We start from the raw sequence: 18,753 nt of genomic DNA on the forward strand, positions 1-18,753 counted from the left end.
TCATTAACATGTGTCTTACCACCCATGCTTTTTTCTCCCCCCATGGTGAGAACACTTGGAATCTATTCTCTGGGCAGTTTTCAAGGATATGATACATTGTTGTTAGCTGTAGTCACCCCGCGGTGCTATGGAGCTCTTGAACCCGCTCCTCCTGATGGAGACTGTGTCCGTTCACCAACATCACCCCAGTCCTTCCCCACCCCTGCTTTGTGTGTGTGTGTTACTTTTGTTTGGAAGATATGTTATTACTAGGTTGCTTGGAGAAGCAACCACATGTCTATTTTTTACCCTAGGCAGGGGAACGTGTGTGTCTGCCATTTGTTGAATTTTCTCCAGGATCAGGCACCAGATTGTCTAACCTTTAGAAGCAAGCATGCGGGTGTGGAATGGGTCACAGGTGATGAGCCTACCCGCACACCATGCTGACAACCTGTAGTAAAGGGGGAAAGGAGGATTTGGTGGCAGACAGGACATGTGTGGGGTACACGTCCTGTGAACTGGCCAAGGGAGTTCACTGCCGCTGGGTGGTGACCAGTCACATAGGGGTTCTCCCTTGCTTGGCAACAGGAAGTTAAGTAGAGGGTGCACCTGGGTGATGGCTGGTGTTGGCGTACAGCACACTGGACCATTGAATGAATTTACTGAACAGACCATTTGAAACGAAATTTCACTAGTCAGCCATGACTTGGGAGTTAGTGATACTTCATTGTGCACTTCCAGCAAAGGTGTGATTGTGCTGTCCTTAATAATGTCCCGTCTCTTGGTGCCCCAGTTTTATGAAGGCTATGGACAGACCGAGTGCACTGCCGGGTGCTGCCTGAGCATGCCTGGAGACTGGACCGCAGGTATGACTGTGGGAGGCTTCTTTTGGGAATATTGTTCATACTGGGTTATTGGTATGTCTGAAATTGGGTTAATCACCGATTGGTTCATTAACCATCTTAAACAAAAGTGCTGTTTGCTTGTAAATCAGGGCACTGTGGGGAAAACGCCTCCTGCAACTGAGGGGTGGCATTGGGGATCTGACTGTAAAGCTGGTGGCAGCAGGGACTTGCCTAGACCCCACTAGTGACATCTGAGAGGGGGCCCTGTGTTCCAGATTGAGAATGTCTGGCCCAACAGAGCTTCCTAGTAATTGAGTAGGGTCTCGTTATTTGGTCATTTTAAACAACAAATAGTTATTAAATTTGTACTGTGTGCTGTGCTAGGTGTTAGGACTACCAATAGGAATAAATACAAGTCCTTTTTCTCAAAGAGTCTTTTCTCAAAAGGAAAAAGGAGGAGGACAAACAAAAATCATTGAGCACCTGTCATGGGTGAGCCTCTACGATGGGTGCTTAGGACGCACCTGATGTCCGTGTAACCCCAACAGCGTCCCTGTGAGATAAGTTCTGGTACTTCTCAGAGGAAATGATAGATTGTTGCTTAAGTAACACATAAATAATATCTGAGAATTTACACAGCATTATGCTTTGGAGCTGGGATTTCAACCCCGGCCTGACTACAGAACTTCTGTGCTTCCTCTGTGTCACCTGAGTAGTAAATTCTATACTGTGATAAATAAACTTCCCTGGCTTATTTGGAGTATTATAAGTATTAGCACCATTTAGTAACGTAGATTCTGGAACCTAGCACCGTCTAGTAACATAATTCTACTGGAACCGACACAGACAGTCTGTGAATCTTCTTTATGGTATTTGTTTAATTTTTAACCTGAGTTTCCTGAACAGAGAATTTGGGATACTGATCTCTAGAAGCTCAAATTATAAAAACATAGGAAGAATTATTTGTGATATCCAATGTGATATCTAATATCTAACATATCTAATGTCTGATGTTGCTGCTTTTGGAAAAGACAACCCAGTCGGAACGGCCTTTCGCAAGAGAGTTAAGTTAACTGTAGAAATAAGCACTGTCCCATCTTAGTAAAAACTGTAAGACATGCTTCTTCATATGCAAAGAAATAAAGGCCATGTTGATGAGAACCAGGTGGTGTGTCAGGTTTGCCAAAGCTGCATATGTTCTCTCTTCTTACGAAGAACAGGGATGCTAAGAAGTCTGTGTAAGGGGAGGCCGAGGCGGGCGGGTCACAAGGTCAGGAGATCCAGACCACCGTGAAACCCCGTCTCTACTAAAAAATACAAAAAACTAGCCGGGCGCGGTGGCGGGCGCCTATAATCCCAGCTACTCGGGAGGCTGAGGCAGGAGAATGGCGGGAACCCGGGAGGCGGAGCTTGCAGTGAGCCGAGATCGCGCCACTCACTCCAGCCTGGGCGACAGAGCGAGACTCCGTCTCAAAAAAAGAAAAAAAGTCTGTGTAAGATGAGTGCAAGTGATGGGTGGGGGCGGTTGGAGGGTGGAAGCCGGCTGAAGGTTTGAGAGAGCCTGCTTCCAGGTGTTTGTAGGAACCTTCACATAGAGGCCAAATGACTCATAAATAACAGAGCATCACACTTGGAAAAGGTCCTGAAGAGACTAAATGTGTTCTGCCCTAGTCTAAGAATAGATTCTCTTCAGTTATACTAGGAAGAGAATGGCTATAATTGCAGAAATCAGAAGTTTATCCCAGCTGTTTTTCTTTTGTGGAATCCTGTTCGCTATCAAAATAATGTGACCTGAGGTTATAATTAGTTCCCTTAGGAATGACCTTTGCTTCTTTAACATACAGGCCATGTTGGGGCCCCGATGCCGTGCAATTTGATAAAACTTGTTGATGTGGAAGAAATGAATTACATGGCTGCTGAGGGCGAGGGCGAGGTGAGTGAAAAGTGTCAGTCATTTCCCCTCACTGCCGTTTCCTGTGATCGCTGGCCTTTGCAAATGCAGTGGTATTTCCCAGCAGCTCAATAAAGCCATTGAGCTTGACTTCATTGGTGATCCTGGAGTCTGCCAGGCTTCTTTCCGAGGGTACATTTATGTTCAGCTCTCGGGGACTCGGCGGCAGGGACAAGATGCCTGCCTTCCTCTGCCAGGCCTCATAGGGATTTGGGCTCCAGAGCCTGCAAAGAAAGGGACGAAGCTCCTGCCTGTGGATTGCCCTGGGTTCCTATTAGTGAGCTGCTGGCTGCTGGATGGGAAGCCTAATTACTTAAAAGGCATTTCATCCCCTGCAGGGTTTTCCAACAGCTTTGAGCCAGAACCCAGGGCAAGCATTCACCCTCCAAATTGACCAGAGCTGAGGTGATTCAGGAAGGGAAGTAGAGGCCCTGGAGATCCCTCGCAGATCCCAGTGGGGCTCTGGTAACTCCCTCTGTATCCTGGAGTTTAGGGCTTCCAGCTAAAGGTTGGGGCAGACACACACGTACACACATGCACACACCAGTTTTCTCTGGAGAAGCCCCAGTAACTGCTGTTCACTGATGATCTTCTTTTCTTTAGGTGTGTGTGAAGGGGCCAAATGTATTTCAGGGCTACCTGAAGGACCCAGCGAAAACAGCAGAAGCTTTGGACAAAGACGGCTGGTTACACACAGGGGACATTGGAAAATGGTTACCAGTAAGTTGCCACCTCCTCTGGTCACAAACAGTTCTCTTCCACTGTAGGGAAGAAAATATCTAGTCTGCTGTACAGCTGCCACGTGGCAGTGGCACCCTGAATTTTCTCTTTCCCTTCCTCCTTGGTGAGTGGTATGATGTCGACTGTTCCATTTCCTGCAGGGGACAGGTTTACACTTAGCATCCTTGGTTGGATTTTCACTTTAACTTTAGCAAATGTGTTTTGTTTTGTTGGTTTTTTTGTCTGTTGTGTGTGTGTGTGGTTTTTTTTGTTTTTTTTGTTTTGTTTTGTTTTTTTTGAGACAGAGTCTTGTTCTTGTCGCCCAGGCTGGAGTGCAGTGGCACGATCTTGGCTCACTGCAACCTCCACCTCCTGGGTTCAAGTGATTCTCCTGCCTCAGCCTCCGAGTAGCTGCGATTACAGGTGCCCACCACCACACCCGGCTAATTTTTATATTTTTAGTAGAGACGAGGTTTCACCATGTTGGCCAGGCTGGTCTCGAACTCCTGACCTCAGGTGATCCGCCCCCCTCGGCCTCCCAAAGTGCTGAGATTATTGGCGGGAGCCACCACTCCCGGCCTGTTTTGATGCTTAACATCAATTCTGGTTGTTGCTTCTCAACTGGAACACAAAGAGACAGTGGCTTTTTACAGTGTCCGTACTGAGCTGTGATGTTGAGGCTCAGTTAAATAAGATATGGGGGAGTTTGTGGTAGACTTCCAGCAATGTAGGATGGGCAAGAATTTGGGAATAAATGTGTTTCTTGGGTTTGTCATCTCATTAAAAATAAGGTGTTTTACATATTAGACGAACTCCTTGAATTTAGTTGGATTTAGTCTCAGAATCATTTACTGTGGAGAAATTCTGAAGAGTCTATCTTAAGAGTGAGAAGCTTGTGCAAGAAGCCTGACCTGTCCCACCTGTTGGTTTGACCAGTAACCTATTGTTTCAAAGTTATTACTATGCTGATTGCAAGCACTAAAATTACAAATACAATTTTTATTATTATGTATTGGCAGATTCTTGTAGATTTTAGGTGCTTACTTCTCTCGAATTTGTATTGATTAGAAAAATACCTCCCAAAATGGCTTCAGATTTTGCCATACCCAAACTATTTAGAGATAAATTAAGTCCCCCTCTTCCGGTTCAAGAAAGATTAAATGTCAGTTCTAATTCTACTGTGGCACTCACAAACACATCCCATAGTCTCTCTGGACCTTGGTTTGCTCCTTTTGAAAATGGAGAACTGGTGTGGAACAAAAGAATGCTAGACACTTTCTACAGATCAATTTCGGAGGCGTGAGAGTGGCCCCGGTGTGGGGATGGGGTGAAAGTGAGACTAGTGTTTTGCTTACGGCACTACTGGGATGTGACTGGTCTGGTCCAGAGATGCTAGCACACTTCCACAGTTGACTCACTCTTCCCAGAGGGCCAAGAGCACCCCTCCAGACATTGAGGAAGAAAACAGGAATTTGGCCTTTGTGTAGGAAACATTTCTTGAACTCTTACTCTGTGCAGAGCACTTTGGAAGGAAAAGTTGTGCTCCTGCTGTTAAGGAACTTGAGTCACTTGGTGAGCCAGGTGTTACGCACCTAATTCAGGCAGGGGGCGTAGTGAGCGAGCACAGCCTTGCTAGTGTTGACCAGTCAGTGGTGCCAAGTGGTGACGCTGAATGAGCACAGGCTCTAGGACCCCTTCTCCATCTCTGCACTTGGCCGAATAGCCTTGGACAAGTTCCTCAGTCTCGCTCATTCTTAGTTTTCCTCTCTGTAAAATGGGATCATAGCTGACCTCTGTGGGATGATATCAGAATGAATCAATAGTGTGTATTAAATACCTTTCACTGTTCTATTGGGATCCATCCTGGTTGGAAACTAGCCATCAGCCCATTCATAACCCCCTCCCTTCTGATCAACAGAATGGCACCTTGAAGATTATCGACAGGAAAAAGCACATATTTAAGCTAGCACAAGGAGAATACATAGCACCTGAAAAGATTGAAAATATCTACATACGAAGTGAGGCTATTGCTCAGGTGTTTGTCCACGGAGAAAGCTTGCAGGTATGTGCTTTCTGGGTCATCAGTTTTGCTGCATAGACGTTGCCATTGCCTGGTACTCCAGGGGCTTTAAATGTGATTGGAAGTTTGAGATGCCTATAAATCGGCTTTCATGTCTAATATACTAGAGCATCATTGACCTGTTACTGATTTTTGCTGCTTGGCATTTCCTACTCAGAAAAATTTGTTCTCTTTAATTTCTACATTTTTATTTTACTGAGAGAGGTCTGATGTACCAAGGGAGGTTGGATAAACATACTGGGGGAGGGGGGCGTAGGTAATATATGTTTCCAATTATGAAAGAAAATATTGACATGGGTTATAAGAAAGTTTAAAATTTTTACACATATTAAACCCAGCCTATTGATGATATGCTTCCTAATCATTTTTGAGTAAATGGTGGTTGTGAACCAAGAATACTCAAAATTGAAAATCAAAATCAGTATTGCAGTGAAACATGTATGGTATTTGCCAAAATGTTGGACAGATGATGCCAAAGAAGAGAGAGACTCTGGTTTCCTGAAAGTTAACCTTTTGAAAAGTTGTAAGATTTTAAAATTATTTTAAATTTATTATTTTAAAATTATTTTTTTTAGAAGTATATTTTCTTATAAGAGAATGCACTTATTTTTCTTTGAGATTGCAGCTATTTTCCTTTGATCTAGAATCTTCTCATTCTTTGATTTTTATTTAATTTTATTGTTACTAGATTATAAAGAATGGGATATTAGAGATTTTTCTTAAAAATGAACCTATATAAATTTTATTTATTTATTTTCTTAAAGATAGGCTCACTTTGTTGTCCAGGCTGGAGTGCAGTGGCAGTCATAGCTCACTACAGCTTCAAACTCCTGGGTTCAAGGGGATCTTCCTACCTCAGCCTCCTGAGTAGCTGGGATTACAGGTGCAAGCCACCACACCCAGCTGATTTTTAAATTTTTGGTAGAGATGGAGTCTCACTATGTTGCCCAGGCTGGTCTCGAACTCCTGGCCTCAAGTGATCCTCCTCAGCTTAGCAGAGTGCTAAGATTACAAGCATGAGACAGGCTCCCTTTTTTTCCTGTCTCATGATATCCATCATGTTCCTCTGATATCCATCACGTTGTTTATTTGACCCTGCTTCTAAAAAATAAGTACACAGAAGTAAATACAAATTAGAGGTTTGTTAGATTGTTATTTCCAGTGGTTTTTTAAAAACACTAATTGCAAAATTCCTGATACCATCCACATTTTAGAGCCAGGAGTTCTTAATCTGGGCTGAATGAACTCCTGGGGGAGTGGGGTAGTATGTTCTGAAGAGATGAACCATAACTTGGATCATATTCTCCCAGGGGGCCATAAGACAGAAAAATAACCCCTATTTTAGAGCATTTGGATCAAGCTATGTAATGACTCATTTGTCTGTGTTAAAGGCATTTCTCATTGCAATTGTGGTACCAGATGTCGAGACATTACGTCCCTGGGCCCAAAAGAGAGGATTTGATGGGTCCTTTGAGGAACTGTGCAGAAATAAGGTAAGGTTCTGAAGCGTCCAGTCTGTCCTCATCATAACTTGGCATTAAATGTACCTGTAGATATTCAGGGCCCTCCAACAGAGGAAGTAATTTATTTTTCTTACCCAATTAGGATGTCAAAAAAGCTATCCTTGAAGACATGGTGAGACTTGGGAAGGATTCTGGTCTAAAACCATTTGAACAGGTATGACCTGCATCTGAGTGCATGAATTCCTGTAAAACAAATTTTCCACTTGAAGATGTTTTACAGGTAGATTAGATAAACATATGGGGTGACCTAAAGACATGCATGAGGAATAAATAATGGAGCGGTTCGACAGGGGAGAGGTTTTTAAATCAAGAGCATGTATTCTTTTTTCCTGGACATCAGAATATGATCCCGAATCCTCTCCTAAGAGTCGGATGCCTGTCCTTTGTGGAGAAAGTGCAGCTTGGCTGAAATGAGAGGATAGATTGGATGGCGGGAGGATGTTGATCCCCTCCAAGGCTTACGTGCTTTTTAGACCGGTGGCCTGTGTCTTCTTTCCTCTTTTAACTGCCTTGTTTATTGGCAGGTCAAAGGCATTGCACTGCACCCTGAATTATTTTCTATCGACAATGGCCTTCTGACTCCAACAATGAAGGCGAAAAGGCCAGAGCTGCGGAACTATTTCAGGTCGCAGATAGATGAACTTTATTCCACTATCAAGGTTTAGTGTGAAGAAGAAAGCTCAGAGGAAACGGCACAGTTCCACAATCTCTTCTCCTGCTGATGGCCTTGATGTTGGTAATTTTGAATACAGCACGTGTAGGGAAGGAAGCGTTCGTGTTTGACTTGTCCATTTGGGGCTCTTCTCATAGGAATGTTAGAGGAAACAGAACACTGCCTTACAGTCACCTCATGTTGCAGACCATGTTTATGGTGATACACACTTTCCCAAATGAGCCTTAAAAATTGTAAAGGGGAAACTATAAATGTGCTAAGTTATTTGAGACTTCCTCAGTTAAAAAGGTGGGTTTTAAATCTTCTGTCTCCCTGTTTTTCTATTCAAGGGGTTAGGACTTTGCTATCTCTGAGATGTCTGCTACTTGCTGCAAATTCTGCAGCCGTCTGCTGCTCTAAAGAGTACAGTGCACTAGAGGGAAGCGTTCCCTTTAAAAATAAGAACAACTGTCCTGGCTGGAGAATCTCACAAGCGGACCAGAGATTTTTTAAAATCCCTGCTACTGCCCCTTCTCACAGGCATTCACAGAACCCTTCTGATTCATAAGGGTTATGAAACTCATGTTCTTCTCCAGTCCCCTGTGGTTTCTGTTGGAGCATAAGGTTTCCAGTAAGCGGAAGGGCAGATCCAACTCAGAACCGTGCAGATAAGGAGCCTCCGGCAAATGGGTGCACATCAGAACGCATGGATTCTCATTCATGGCAGAATGTTCTTGGACTCTGTTCTCCAGGCCTGATTCCCCCATTCCATCCTTTTTCAGGGGTTATTTAAAAATCTGCCTTAGATTCTCTAGTGAAGACAAGCATTTCAAGAAAGAGTTACCTGGATCAGCCATGCTCAGCTATGACGCCTGAATAACTGTCTACTTTATCTTCACTGAACCACTCACTCTGTGTACTGGCCAACAGATTTTTAATGTGATTTTCATATCAAAAGATCATGTTGGGACTAACTTGCCTTTTTCCCCAAAAAATAAACTCTCAGGCAAGCATTTCTTTAAAGATATTAAGGGAGTAAATATACTTGGGTACTTATTGAAATGGACAGTAATAAGTAAATGTTCTTATAATGCTACCTGATTTCTGTGAAATGTGTTTGAGAAGCCAAAATTCTAGGATGTAGAAATCTGGAAAGTTCATTTCCTGGGATTAACTTCTCCAGGGATTTTTTTAAGTTAATTTGGGAAATTAACAGCAGTTCACTTTCTTGTGAGTCTTTGCCACATTTGACTGAATTGAGCTGTCATTTGTACATTTAAAGCAGCTGTTTTGGGGTATGTGCGAGTACATGTATTATATACAAGCACAACAGGGCTTGCACTAAAGAATTGTCATTGTAATAACACTATTTGGTAGCCTAACTTCATATATGTATTCTTAATTGCACAAAAAGTCAATAATTTGTCACCTTGGGGTTTTGAATGTTTGCTTTAAGTGTTGGCTCTTTCTATGTTTTATAAACCAAAACAGAATTTCCAAAAACAATGAAGGAAACCAAAATAAATATTTCTGCATTTCAGGGAGTGAGGCATCTTTTTTAATGTCACGTTTAATATTCAGAACAGCCTGTAATGTGCACAAGCAGAGAGCAAGAATGGCCCTGGGCCTGGAATCCTTCCCAGTTGTCTCCTTTTCTTCTTAGTCACCCTCCTCTAACTCAGCTGGCCTCAGACACTGACACTGACCCGAGCCTCCCACCAGGTTGTCTGTGGCAAAAGTCCTAACTGGTTGTGGAAAAGAAAGTCATGGTGTGAATAACAGAGAAGGTCCTGAAAATGCAGCTTCCTTGCTGGAAAATGGATTTCAGGTGATGCTGGCTGTAACTGGTGATTCTGTGGTGAATTTAATTCCACTATTGTATTTTAGCAGTATTTAGTATTCCCTTACTGTAGAATTATTTTAGATGTCTCTTTATAGCAGCCAACTTTTTCTTGTTTCTTTTCTTCTATCTCTACCCTATTCCTTCTGTTACAATTTTAAAGATTTTCTTTTCCACAGGTATTAATGAATCAACCCCCCAATTTCTTCCAAGCCTGTTGTGTTTAAATCTAGTTTCCTCTCTTAAATTCTGTTTGGTGTGATGATGTGCACATCAAGCCCTGTGCAGATGTTCTCTCATCCATCTTCCACCTTTATTTATTAAGATCCTTATCTTAGCGGGGGGCAGTGGCATGCACCTATAGTCCCAGCTACATGGGAGGCTGAGGCAGGAGGATCCCTTGAGCCCAGGAGTTCGAGTCCAGCCTGCCCCTTAAAAGAATTATTTTTGAGACAGAGTTGTGCTCTTGTTGCCCAGGCTGGAGCGCAATGGCACGATCTCAGCTCACCACCACTTCTGCCTCCTGGGTTCAAGCTATTCTCCTGCCTCAGCCTCCCGAGTAGCTGGGATTACAGGCGCATGCTACCATGCCCGGCTAATGTTTGTATATTTAGTAGAGACGGGGTTTCATCATATTGGTTAGGCTGGTCTCGAACTCCTGGCCTCAGGTGATCCGCCCGCCTTGGCCTCCCAAAGTGCTGGGATTACAGACGTGAGCCACTGTGCCTGGCAGGAATTTTTTTAATGCAGATCCTTCTCATGTCTTTTCTCAGCTTACCTTCCTCCCCTTCTCTCCTGATGAAGTGTGAGGTTCTTAAGGCCTTTCCTTTCTCCCCTCTCCCTTAGCACTAAACATAGGGCTTAGAAACTAACAGATGTTCATTAAATAAATCTTTTGAACAAATACCTGAAATTTTGAACAAAGCTCCTCTTGCAATGAGGTTGATAATAAACACTGGGCTCTTTTAAAATCATGGTGAAATACACATAAAGTTAGCATCGTCACCATTTCTCAGTGTACAGTTCCGTGGCATTGAGGACATTCATACTGCTGTGCTGTCGTCGCTACCATCCAGCTGCAGAAGCTCTTCATCTTGCCAGACAAACTCTGTACACGTTAAATGACAACTCCCCGTTCTCCTCTCCCATTAAACTCCTGGCGGCCACCACTTCTTTTCTGTTTCTGTTAAATTGACTAGGTACCTCATATAAGTGGAATCATACAGTGTTTGTCCTTTTGTGACTGGCTTATTTCACTCAGCATAATGTCCCCAAGGCTCATCCATGTTGTAGCATGTGTCAGAAATTTCCTTCCTTTGCAAGGCTGAATAATATTCCATTGTGTGTATAAGCCACGTTTTGTTGACCCACTCATCCATCGATAGACACGCAAATTGTTCTTACCCTATGGCTATTGTGAATTGTGCTGCTGTGAACACTCGTGTACAATTCTGTGGAGTCCCTGCTTTCACTTCTTTTGTATATATGCCCTGAAGTAGAACTGCTGCATCATATGGTAATTCTATGTTTAGTTTTTTTTTGAGGAAATGCCATATTTTCCACATCAACTATATCATTTTACATTTCCACCAGCAACGCACAAGGGTTCCAATTTCTCCACATCCTCACGAATACTTGTTTTCTGTTATTTTCAGTAGTAGCCATCCTAATGAATGTGAAGTGTTGTTTCATGTTGGTTTTGATTTGCCTTTCCCTGATGATCAGTCATGTTGAGCATCTTTTCACATGCTTGATTACCACTGGTATATCTTCTTTGGAGAAATGTCTATTCAAATCCTCTACCCCTTTTTAAAAAATGAGTTGCTTGGGATTTTTATGTTATTGAGTTCTCTATATATTCTAGATATTAATCCCTAGACCTGGTTTTAATTCTTCATTTTCACTGCCCTGCTAGGGTTCAGTGCCTCCTTAACAGCACTAGAGATGTGACGGTGCTTCTTCCCTCAAATCAAAACCACCTCAAAAGCCCAGTGGTCTCTCTCCAGCCAGAACAGAAAAGAAAAAATACGATTGATTCCAAGAGAGTTGTTTGCCTGGCTGTGTGGCAGTCCTTTCTTCCATCCAGGCCCCTGGCATGCTAATACTTCTTTCTGCAACTTCCCTGAGAGCTGAAGTCTCCAGGAGGACCTGAGTCAGGAGGCCCAAGTAGGGAAGTGAGGGTCTGGCAAGAGCAACCCTGCTGCCCTCAGAGCTCCCCAGGGACCCCTCCCAGGCCCCAGCCCTGCCATACCCTCATTTTACATCTAAACTCGGAAAGCAATCTATTTTTAAGTCTATTTGGCATGTGGTCGTTAAATATTTTTGTCCCACTCCCTATTTGTAGATTATTGTAATAATTAAAATGTGTTGCTGCACGCCAGGAACATTTTACGTAGATTACCCATTTTATACTTACAAACTTTTGAGCCAAATGCCGCCATTATTCCAGTTTACAGATGACGAAATGGAAGCACACCAATAATTTCATCAGTGTCATGCCCCCAGACAGAATTAGAGCTAGCCATCTGCTTCCAGAGACTGAACTCGAAACCTCATGCCGTGGATCGCTGTTCCTTCTTGTGTGTTTTTGGCACTGAGCCTCCTGAGAAGACCTGGACTGCTTGGTGCCAACAGTTCTGCCTCCAAGCTTCAGAACAAATGGTTTTGATTCCCATCTAATGGCTTTTCTTTGCCCCAGTAGAGGCGAATGCCACTTCCCAGAGTTTTATTCTGGTTTTATAACTTAGCAGAAATGAAACCCCAAACCCATCAAGAACAAAAGCTTGATAGAAACACCACTCACCAGGTGTGGTGGCACACGCCTGTAATCGCAGCACTTTGGAAGGCCGAGGCAGGAGGATTGCTTGCACTCAGGAATTTGAGACCAGGCAGGGCAATACAGTGAGACCTTGTCTCTACAGAAAATAAAACAATTAGCCAGGCATGGTGGCGTTCACCTGTAGTCCCAGCTACTTGGGAGGCTGAGGTGGGTGGATTCCTTGAGCCCAGGTCAAGGGTATGGTGAGCTATGATCTGCTACTGCACTCCAGCCTGGGTGACAGAACAATAACCTATCTCAAAAAAACAAAACAGATACCCTGTATTAGGAAAAAAATACGCATGAGTCACAGATACGCAGGTTCACATGATTCCCCAGAACTTCCACGAATCACCAACAATGGAGATAATAATGGCCATAGGTATTGTGGATTTGCTAACGGGCAGTATGCCATGCTGTGCTCTTCACGTATGCTCTCATTTAATTCTCACAAAACCCCTGTTAGATGGGTGGTCAGTCCATAACGATGTATTCACTATCAACTAAGTGCCAGGCACTACTGTATGCTGTGGAGGTGCAGCAGCGAGTGTGGCAGACGAGATCCTTGCCCTTGGGAGGCTTACTTCATCATGGAGAGAGAGAAGGAGGCAATTGACAAGAAAACAAATGAATAATGCCTATTGTGATGGATGCTTTGAGGAAAGTTGTATTGACGGTGCCCATTTTTAAGTGTTGTGGTCAGAAAAAGGTCCCTTTGAGGAAGTGACATTTGGGGGGATAAGCCAAAGAATGAACTGAAAGCCTTACAAAGCTCTGGGGGAAATGTTTTCCAACAAAAGAAGTAGTGGGTGCGAGGCCCTGGGGTGGGAAAGAGCTCGATCTATTCAAGGAACTGAAAGGAAGCCGACGTGTCTAAAGCATCATGAGCAAGGGCAAGAGTGGACTGGAAGGAAGTTGATGATGCGGGGCCAGGTTACCAGGCCCTGCCGCCCTGCAGGGAATCTCAGTTTTCCACTGGTTTAGGAGGAAAGGGTTTGGGGCAAGCAGTGACATTCCTTGAATTCCCCTTTTGGGAACAGCTGCCGAGGGCTAAGAAGAGAGGCACAGAGACAGGTGGAGACAGTATAGTGTGCGAGGGCAGCTTGAGCCAAGTGGGTGGCAGTGGCTGGAGAAGGAATTTATTTGAAAGCAGTTTGGAGGTAGAACCACTGCGTGGGAGGAGCCAGGAGCAGAGAGGGCTGGGGGTATGAGCATACTAGGGTAGATGGTGGCGCTGTGCTTACTGAGACGGGGAAGATGCCAAGGCATGTGTTTAGGAGGAGGGATCAAGAGCTTGGACTGGAAGTTTTCACTTGAGGTTCCTGTCAGACCACCACATGAAGAGACACACGAATCTGCGGCTCAGGCTCAGGAGACAGCTCCAGCTGGAGAGAACGGTTCAGAAAGCCACCAGCCAGAGAAGGGATTTAGAGCTGTGGGACCTTATCAGGTAACCCAGGGAAGATGTGTAGATAGGAAGTGCAGTAGAGGACCCAAAACAGAGTCCTGGGGCCCTCTGACGAGAGGGTTAAAGAAGGAGCCGGCAAGGGTGATTGAGAATTACCTGCCTTGCAGGAACGACCAAAAACCAAGAGTATGGGGTCCCTGCAGCCAAGGCAGAAAGGCATTGTGGGAAAGGCATAAGAGGCACTGGTTAAGGCATATGCTGTTAAAAGCAAAATATGTTGCCAGGCACGGTGACTCATGCCTGTAATCCCAGCACTGAGAGGCTGAGGCTGGAAGATTGCTCGAGGCCAGGAGTTCAAGGCCAGTCTGGGCAACCGTAGCAAGACCTCCGTCTGTACAATTTTTTTTTTTTTAAGGTAGAATAATGTGGGGATAGTCCACTACATTCAGCAGTGGTGGTGACCCTGGCATAACTGCTGCAGCAGAATAGGGAGGACGGAGCCTGCTGGAGCACATTGAGGAATGAACTCCCAGGAGGTCAGGATAAAGGGTAAGTAGCTCTGGCTCGCTGTGAAGAGAATGGAGATGAATGGACAGCAACTGCAGAGAGGTGGGGTTGAGAGGTCCGCTTTTGCTCGCAGGTAGTGGTGGTTTCTAAGATGGGAGATACTGGAGTAGAATGACAGGCTGCTGAGAGTGATCCAGCAGAGAAAGAGAATGATTTAGGGAAGGGCTAGCTCGACAGGTGGGGAGGGTTAGATAGAGCTGAAGGTTAGTGGCGAGACTGGCCTTTGATAGGACTCTTCCATTACAACAGGAGAAGACTTGGCAATGTGGGTTAGATGTCGGGTAGACCCATGGTGATTGGGGTGGAAAGATTAGGGAGCTATCTGAATACTTCTGGGTTTTTGTTTTCTGTTTTTTTTTTTGTTGTTTTTTTTTTTTTTTCTCTTGAGACAGAGTCTCGCTCTGTCACCCAGGCTGGAGTGCAGTGGCCCGATCTCGGCTCACTGCAACCTGCACCTCCCGGGTTCAAGCGATTCTCCTTCCTCAGCCTGCCAAGTAGCTGGGACTACAGGCGCCTGCCACCACGCCCAGCTAATTTTTGTATTTTTAGTAGAGATGGGTTTCACCATATTGACCAGGCTGGTCTCGTACTCCTGACCTCGTGATCCACCCGCCTCAGGCTTCCGAAGTGCTGGGATTACAGGCGTGGGCCACCGCACCTGGCTGGTACTTCTGTGGTTTTGTTTGTTTTTTTGTTTTTGTTTTTTCAGTTAAGTATTACCTCCTTGTTATGGATGAGAAACGACTTGGAGGGATCAGCTATTTTGTCCAAGTCCAGATGCCTATTAAGTGGCTGAGCTGGATTTGCTGACTCCAAGGCCTCTAAGCGTCTGGATCACCTTTTTGCTGTTCCTTCCCCTCTGATGCGAAGCCCAATGCTGTGAGCACCCTGAGTGCCCAATCATTGTTGAGTAAGTTCTCCTAAGTAGCCAGTCCTCGGGTGCAGCTAAACTTTCCATTGTAATTGTACCTGTTTGCCGTTCTGTGTTAGTCATGCCATAAGGGGAAGGAAGATAAATGCCAGGGACTCTGGAATTTCCTTTTTATGTTTTCATATTTCCAGTTGCTGTTTCCTTTCACAGCAGCCTAGGCAGAAGAGACACCTGGCACTGACCCCCATCGGTGCACAGCAGGTGGAGAAAGAGCAGAAGGTCCCAGTAGGACCAGAACAGGCAAGGGCCACGGGTCAGTTAGACTGGTCAGGCCCACAGCATCCCTCCCCTTCCTCAGCCTCCAGCCCCCTCTTCTTTTATTATGAAAATGGTTGCAGCCCTGAATCTGACTGGAGGGAACTCTCCTTAGGCTCCCAGCACAGGGACAGTCCTTCCAACTCTTGTCAGCAGAGCAGTGTTGGTGCCCAGTGCTGAGAAACCTCCACTCCAGCTTAGTCTGGAGCCTGCCAAAGGGACCCCCCACCCAGTGCCCTACCCTGGCTGACTCTTCACCACTGTACCCTGCAGTAGATGCCTCGGTATGTGTTGGTTCAGATTAAACTCACTTCTTTACTCAGCCAGAGTGATTAGGGAAATTTTCCCATCTTATTATTCATGTATTTGGCATGAACAGCGATCTAGAGTTTTCCTTTGGACTCAATCAACTCTTTTGCATGGTTGACTTGCTTCAAAGGTACCAGTCTTGCTAAAGGAATTTTGCTTCTAAGCAGTGTTCTTCAGGTGCAGAGGGATTCTGTTCTTGGCCTAAAACAGGATTTCTTTTTCATCAACATATTTTGCATGTAAGTTCTTAGTCACTCTTTTTTATTGAGACTTTTATCGGGCAAGGGGAGTGGGTTTGACCGTCAAATTTGTTTGACTGTCAAATTTCTCTGGCTGAAATCGTCCTTGCTCAATACGAACTAACACTGCAGTATTTCTCCCCAAGAACTCCAGGCAGACTTCCTGCTTTGCATGTGGCTTGTTCAAATTGGAGAATGAGCAGCAGAAGTGCCAACCCCAGAGCCCAGCTGCAGGGACAGCGAAGCACCACGCATTGAATGGGACACACACTGAGCATATGTGAAAACCAGTTCGCTCACATTCTGCACCAGGCGACGTGTGCAGACACAGAAGGACTGGTTTTGGAGTCCCACACCCACTGATACTGCATTCCCCACCCTGCTGTGCTGCTGCCAGCGCCTGGACCCCACCCGGGCCCAGCTGTCAGTGGGCTGTGCATTTGGGAGAAGTTCCAGGGGTGCTCCAGGCAGCCTCAGCCACCAGTTCCTGCTGCTGCCATCTCATATCGGCTACCAAATCTGGCCATCTGTCTCCATGCCCCATTCCCACTCCTGAGGACGGAGGCCACGCCTTGCCAGGACCATTGCACCAGCGTGTTAGTTGGCCCCCTTGCTGCCTATATGGGTCCCTGCTCCCTTACCCATTCTGCGGCAAGAAAGATTTTTCAAAATCACAAGTCTTACCATGTGATTCTCCTGCTTCATTGTCCAGAGGCTTCCTATTCTCTAGTCTGAACGGCTTCATGGAGTGAGAGAGGGGCTTCTCGAGATTGATTGTACATCCAGTCATCTGAGAATTTTTTGGTTTTTTTCAGACAGGGTCTTGCTCTGTTGCCCAGGCTGCAGTATGTGGTATGATCACAGCTCACTACAGCCTTGACCTCCCAGGCTCAAGGATTCTCCTGCCTCAGCCTCCCAAGTAGCTGGGACCACAGGCGTACACCACCAAACCGGGCTAATTTGTTGATTTGTTTTTGTAGAAACAAGGTCTCACCATGTTGCCCAGGCTAGTCTCAAACCCCTGAGCTCAAGTGAGACTCCAGCCTCAGCCTCCTAAAGTACTAGGATTACAGGCATGAACCACCTTGCCCAGCCACCTGGGGATCTTAACATGAAGATTCTGATTCAATCAATCTGCAATTCGGCTTTTCTTTTTTTTTTTTTTTTTTTTTTTTTGAGACGGAGTCTTGCTCTGTCACCCAGGCTGGAGTGCAGTGGCCGGATCTCAGCTCACTGCAAGCTCCGCCTCCCGGGTTCACGCCATTCTCCTGCCTCAGCTCCCGAGTAGCTGGGACTACAGGCGCCGCCACCGCGCCCGGCTAGTTTTCTGTATTTTTTAGTAGAGACGGGGTTTCACTGTGTTAGCCAGGATGGTCTCGATCTCCTGACCTCGTGATCCGCCCGTCTCGGCCTCCCAAAGTGCTGGGATTACAGGCTTGAGCCACCGCGCCCGGCCGCAATTCGGCATTTCTAACAAGCTTCCCGGGAACACCAGTGCTGCCGGTCTTCGTGCTACACTTTGAGGAGTGGGGAACTGGAGGGCACCTGCTTGCCCTGGTCTAATTTCTTGCCACTTGCCTAACTCTGTTCCAGCCATGCTTCAGTTATTCCAATTCCCAAAGTGCATCCTACTTTCGCTCACCGCAAACAGGCTGGCCTCCCTCCCCAGAGCACTCTCACCCTGGCCTGGCTGCTCCTACAGGATTGGAGATGGCATTTCCCTTAGAAGCCTTCCCTGATTCTCTAAGCCCAGGAAACAAACGGCATGTTTGTGGCCTGGGTGATAATGATCTTTATGCTCAATGACAAGGGGTGAGACAGCTGGCCTGTGAGGTGCAGGGGAGCAGCCAGAGGTTTCGTTCTAGAGCAGGTTCTATGAAGAAGGTTCCTGCATCGCCTGGGAGGCATGTCTGCCGGGTACCATCTGCTGAGTCCATTCCTGCCTGAGCAGTAAGGGCGGCTGAGGTCAGGACACTGGCCGAACAAGATCAGCCTCACAGCTGTGTGTACTCTCAGGTCAACCAAAAGTGCTGTCAGAGTGAGCATGTTCATTACAGAGGTGAAAACCTTTTTCAGAAAGTTCTTTTCCAACCACAGCTTGAGGGAGAGTTATAGACATAAGACTCTACTGTAGACGTTTTCTTTCTTATTTTTCTGTCCTTATGTCCTTAAAAACAAAAACACTTTTTCTCTGGGATGTCCTTCCATTTTCTCTTTCTCAGGTTTTTTACATCCGTTTCCGTTGTAAAGTTATTGCTTATGCAGGTTGGAAGTCTGCCATTCCTTGGCTAAAGAAATCCTGAATTTTGCTAGCATGCTCCTGCCAGAGTCCCAGCACCAGACTCTCCTGGCCCTTTGGGGAGCTGAGAATGGAATCTGACGCATGAGACATTGCATGGTCATGATGTACTGGCCAGACCTATTTAGCCGTGTGATCGCAGCTTGGGTAGGAGCAGTGCCAGTTAGTTCTGGAAAAAGTAAAACAACATTAGTTACACAGCAAGTAAGTTCAGCAGCTGGGTAACAGCACCCAGGAAATGTTGAAAAGCATGTGACATAGGAAGAGATCTAACGTCATTGTTGTTTGCTACAAAAAATCTTTCTGCCCTGTAACTGTAAAAGGCGAGGAGTACTTC

General features: G+C 45.5%; 1 protein-coding gene across 16 annotated transcripts in view; it reads left to right on the forward strand.

Annotated features, from left to right (window-relative positions):
- LOC105466575 (acyl-CoA synthetase long chain family member 1) overlaps positions 1-9,290 on the forward strand; it is a 73,864-nt gene extending 64,574 nt beyond the window's left edge. For 15 of the 16 annotated variants that reach the window (XM_011715621.3, XM_011715614.2, XM_011715625.2 and 12 more), the window contains exons 15-21: positions 773-845; positions 2,669-2,757; positions 3,379-3,495; positions 5,414-5,557; positions 6,967-7,068; positions 7,181-7,252; positions 7,623-9,290. In XM_011715621.3, coding sequence (XP_011713923.1) covers positions 773-845; positions 2,669-2,757; positions 3,379-3,495; positions 5,414-5,557; positions 6,967-7,068; positions 7,181-7,252; positions 7,623-7,763 — 738 coding nt within the window. In that variant the 3' untranslated portion in view covers positions 7,764-9,290. The remainder of the gene's footprint in view (positions 1-772; positions 846-2,668; positions 2,758-3,378; positions 3,496-5,413; positions 5,558-6,966; positions 7,069-7,180; positions 7,253-7,622) is intronic. The other variant, XM_071092766.1, reaches the window with a different exon arrangement.
- The last annotated feature ends 9,463 nt before the right edge of the window (positions 9,291-18,753 follow it).

The sequence above is a fragment of the Macaca nemestrina genome, chromosome 3 (assembly GCF_043159975.1).
Source record: "Macaca nemestrina isolate mMacNem1 chromosome 3, mMacNem.hap1, whole genome shotgun sequence".
In the NCBI taxonomy this organism is placed as follows: domain Eukaryota; kingdom Metazoa; phylum Chordata; class Mammalia; order Primates; family Cercopithecidae; genus Macaca; species Macaca nemestrina.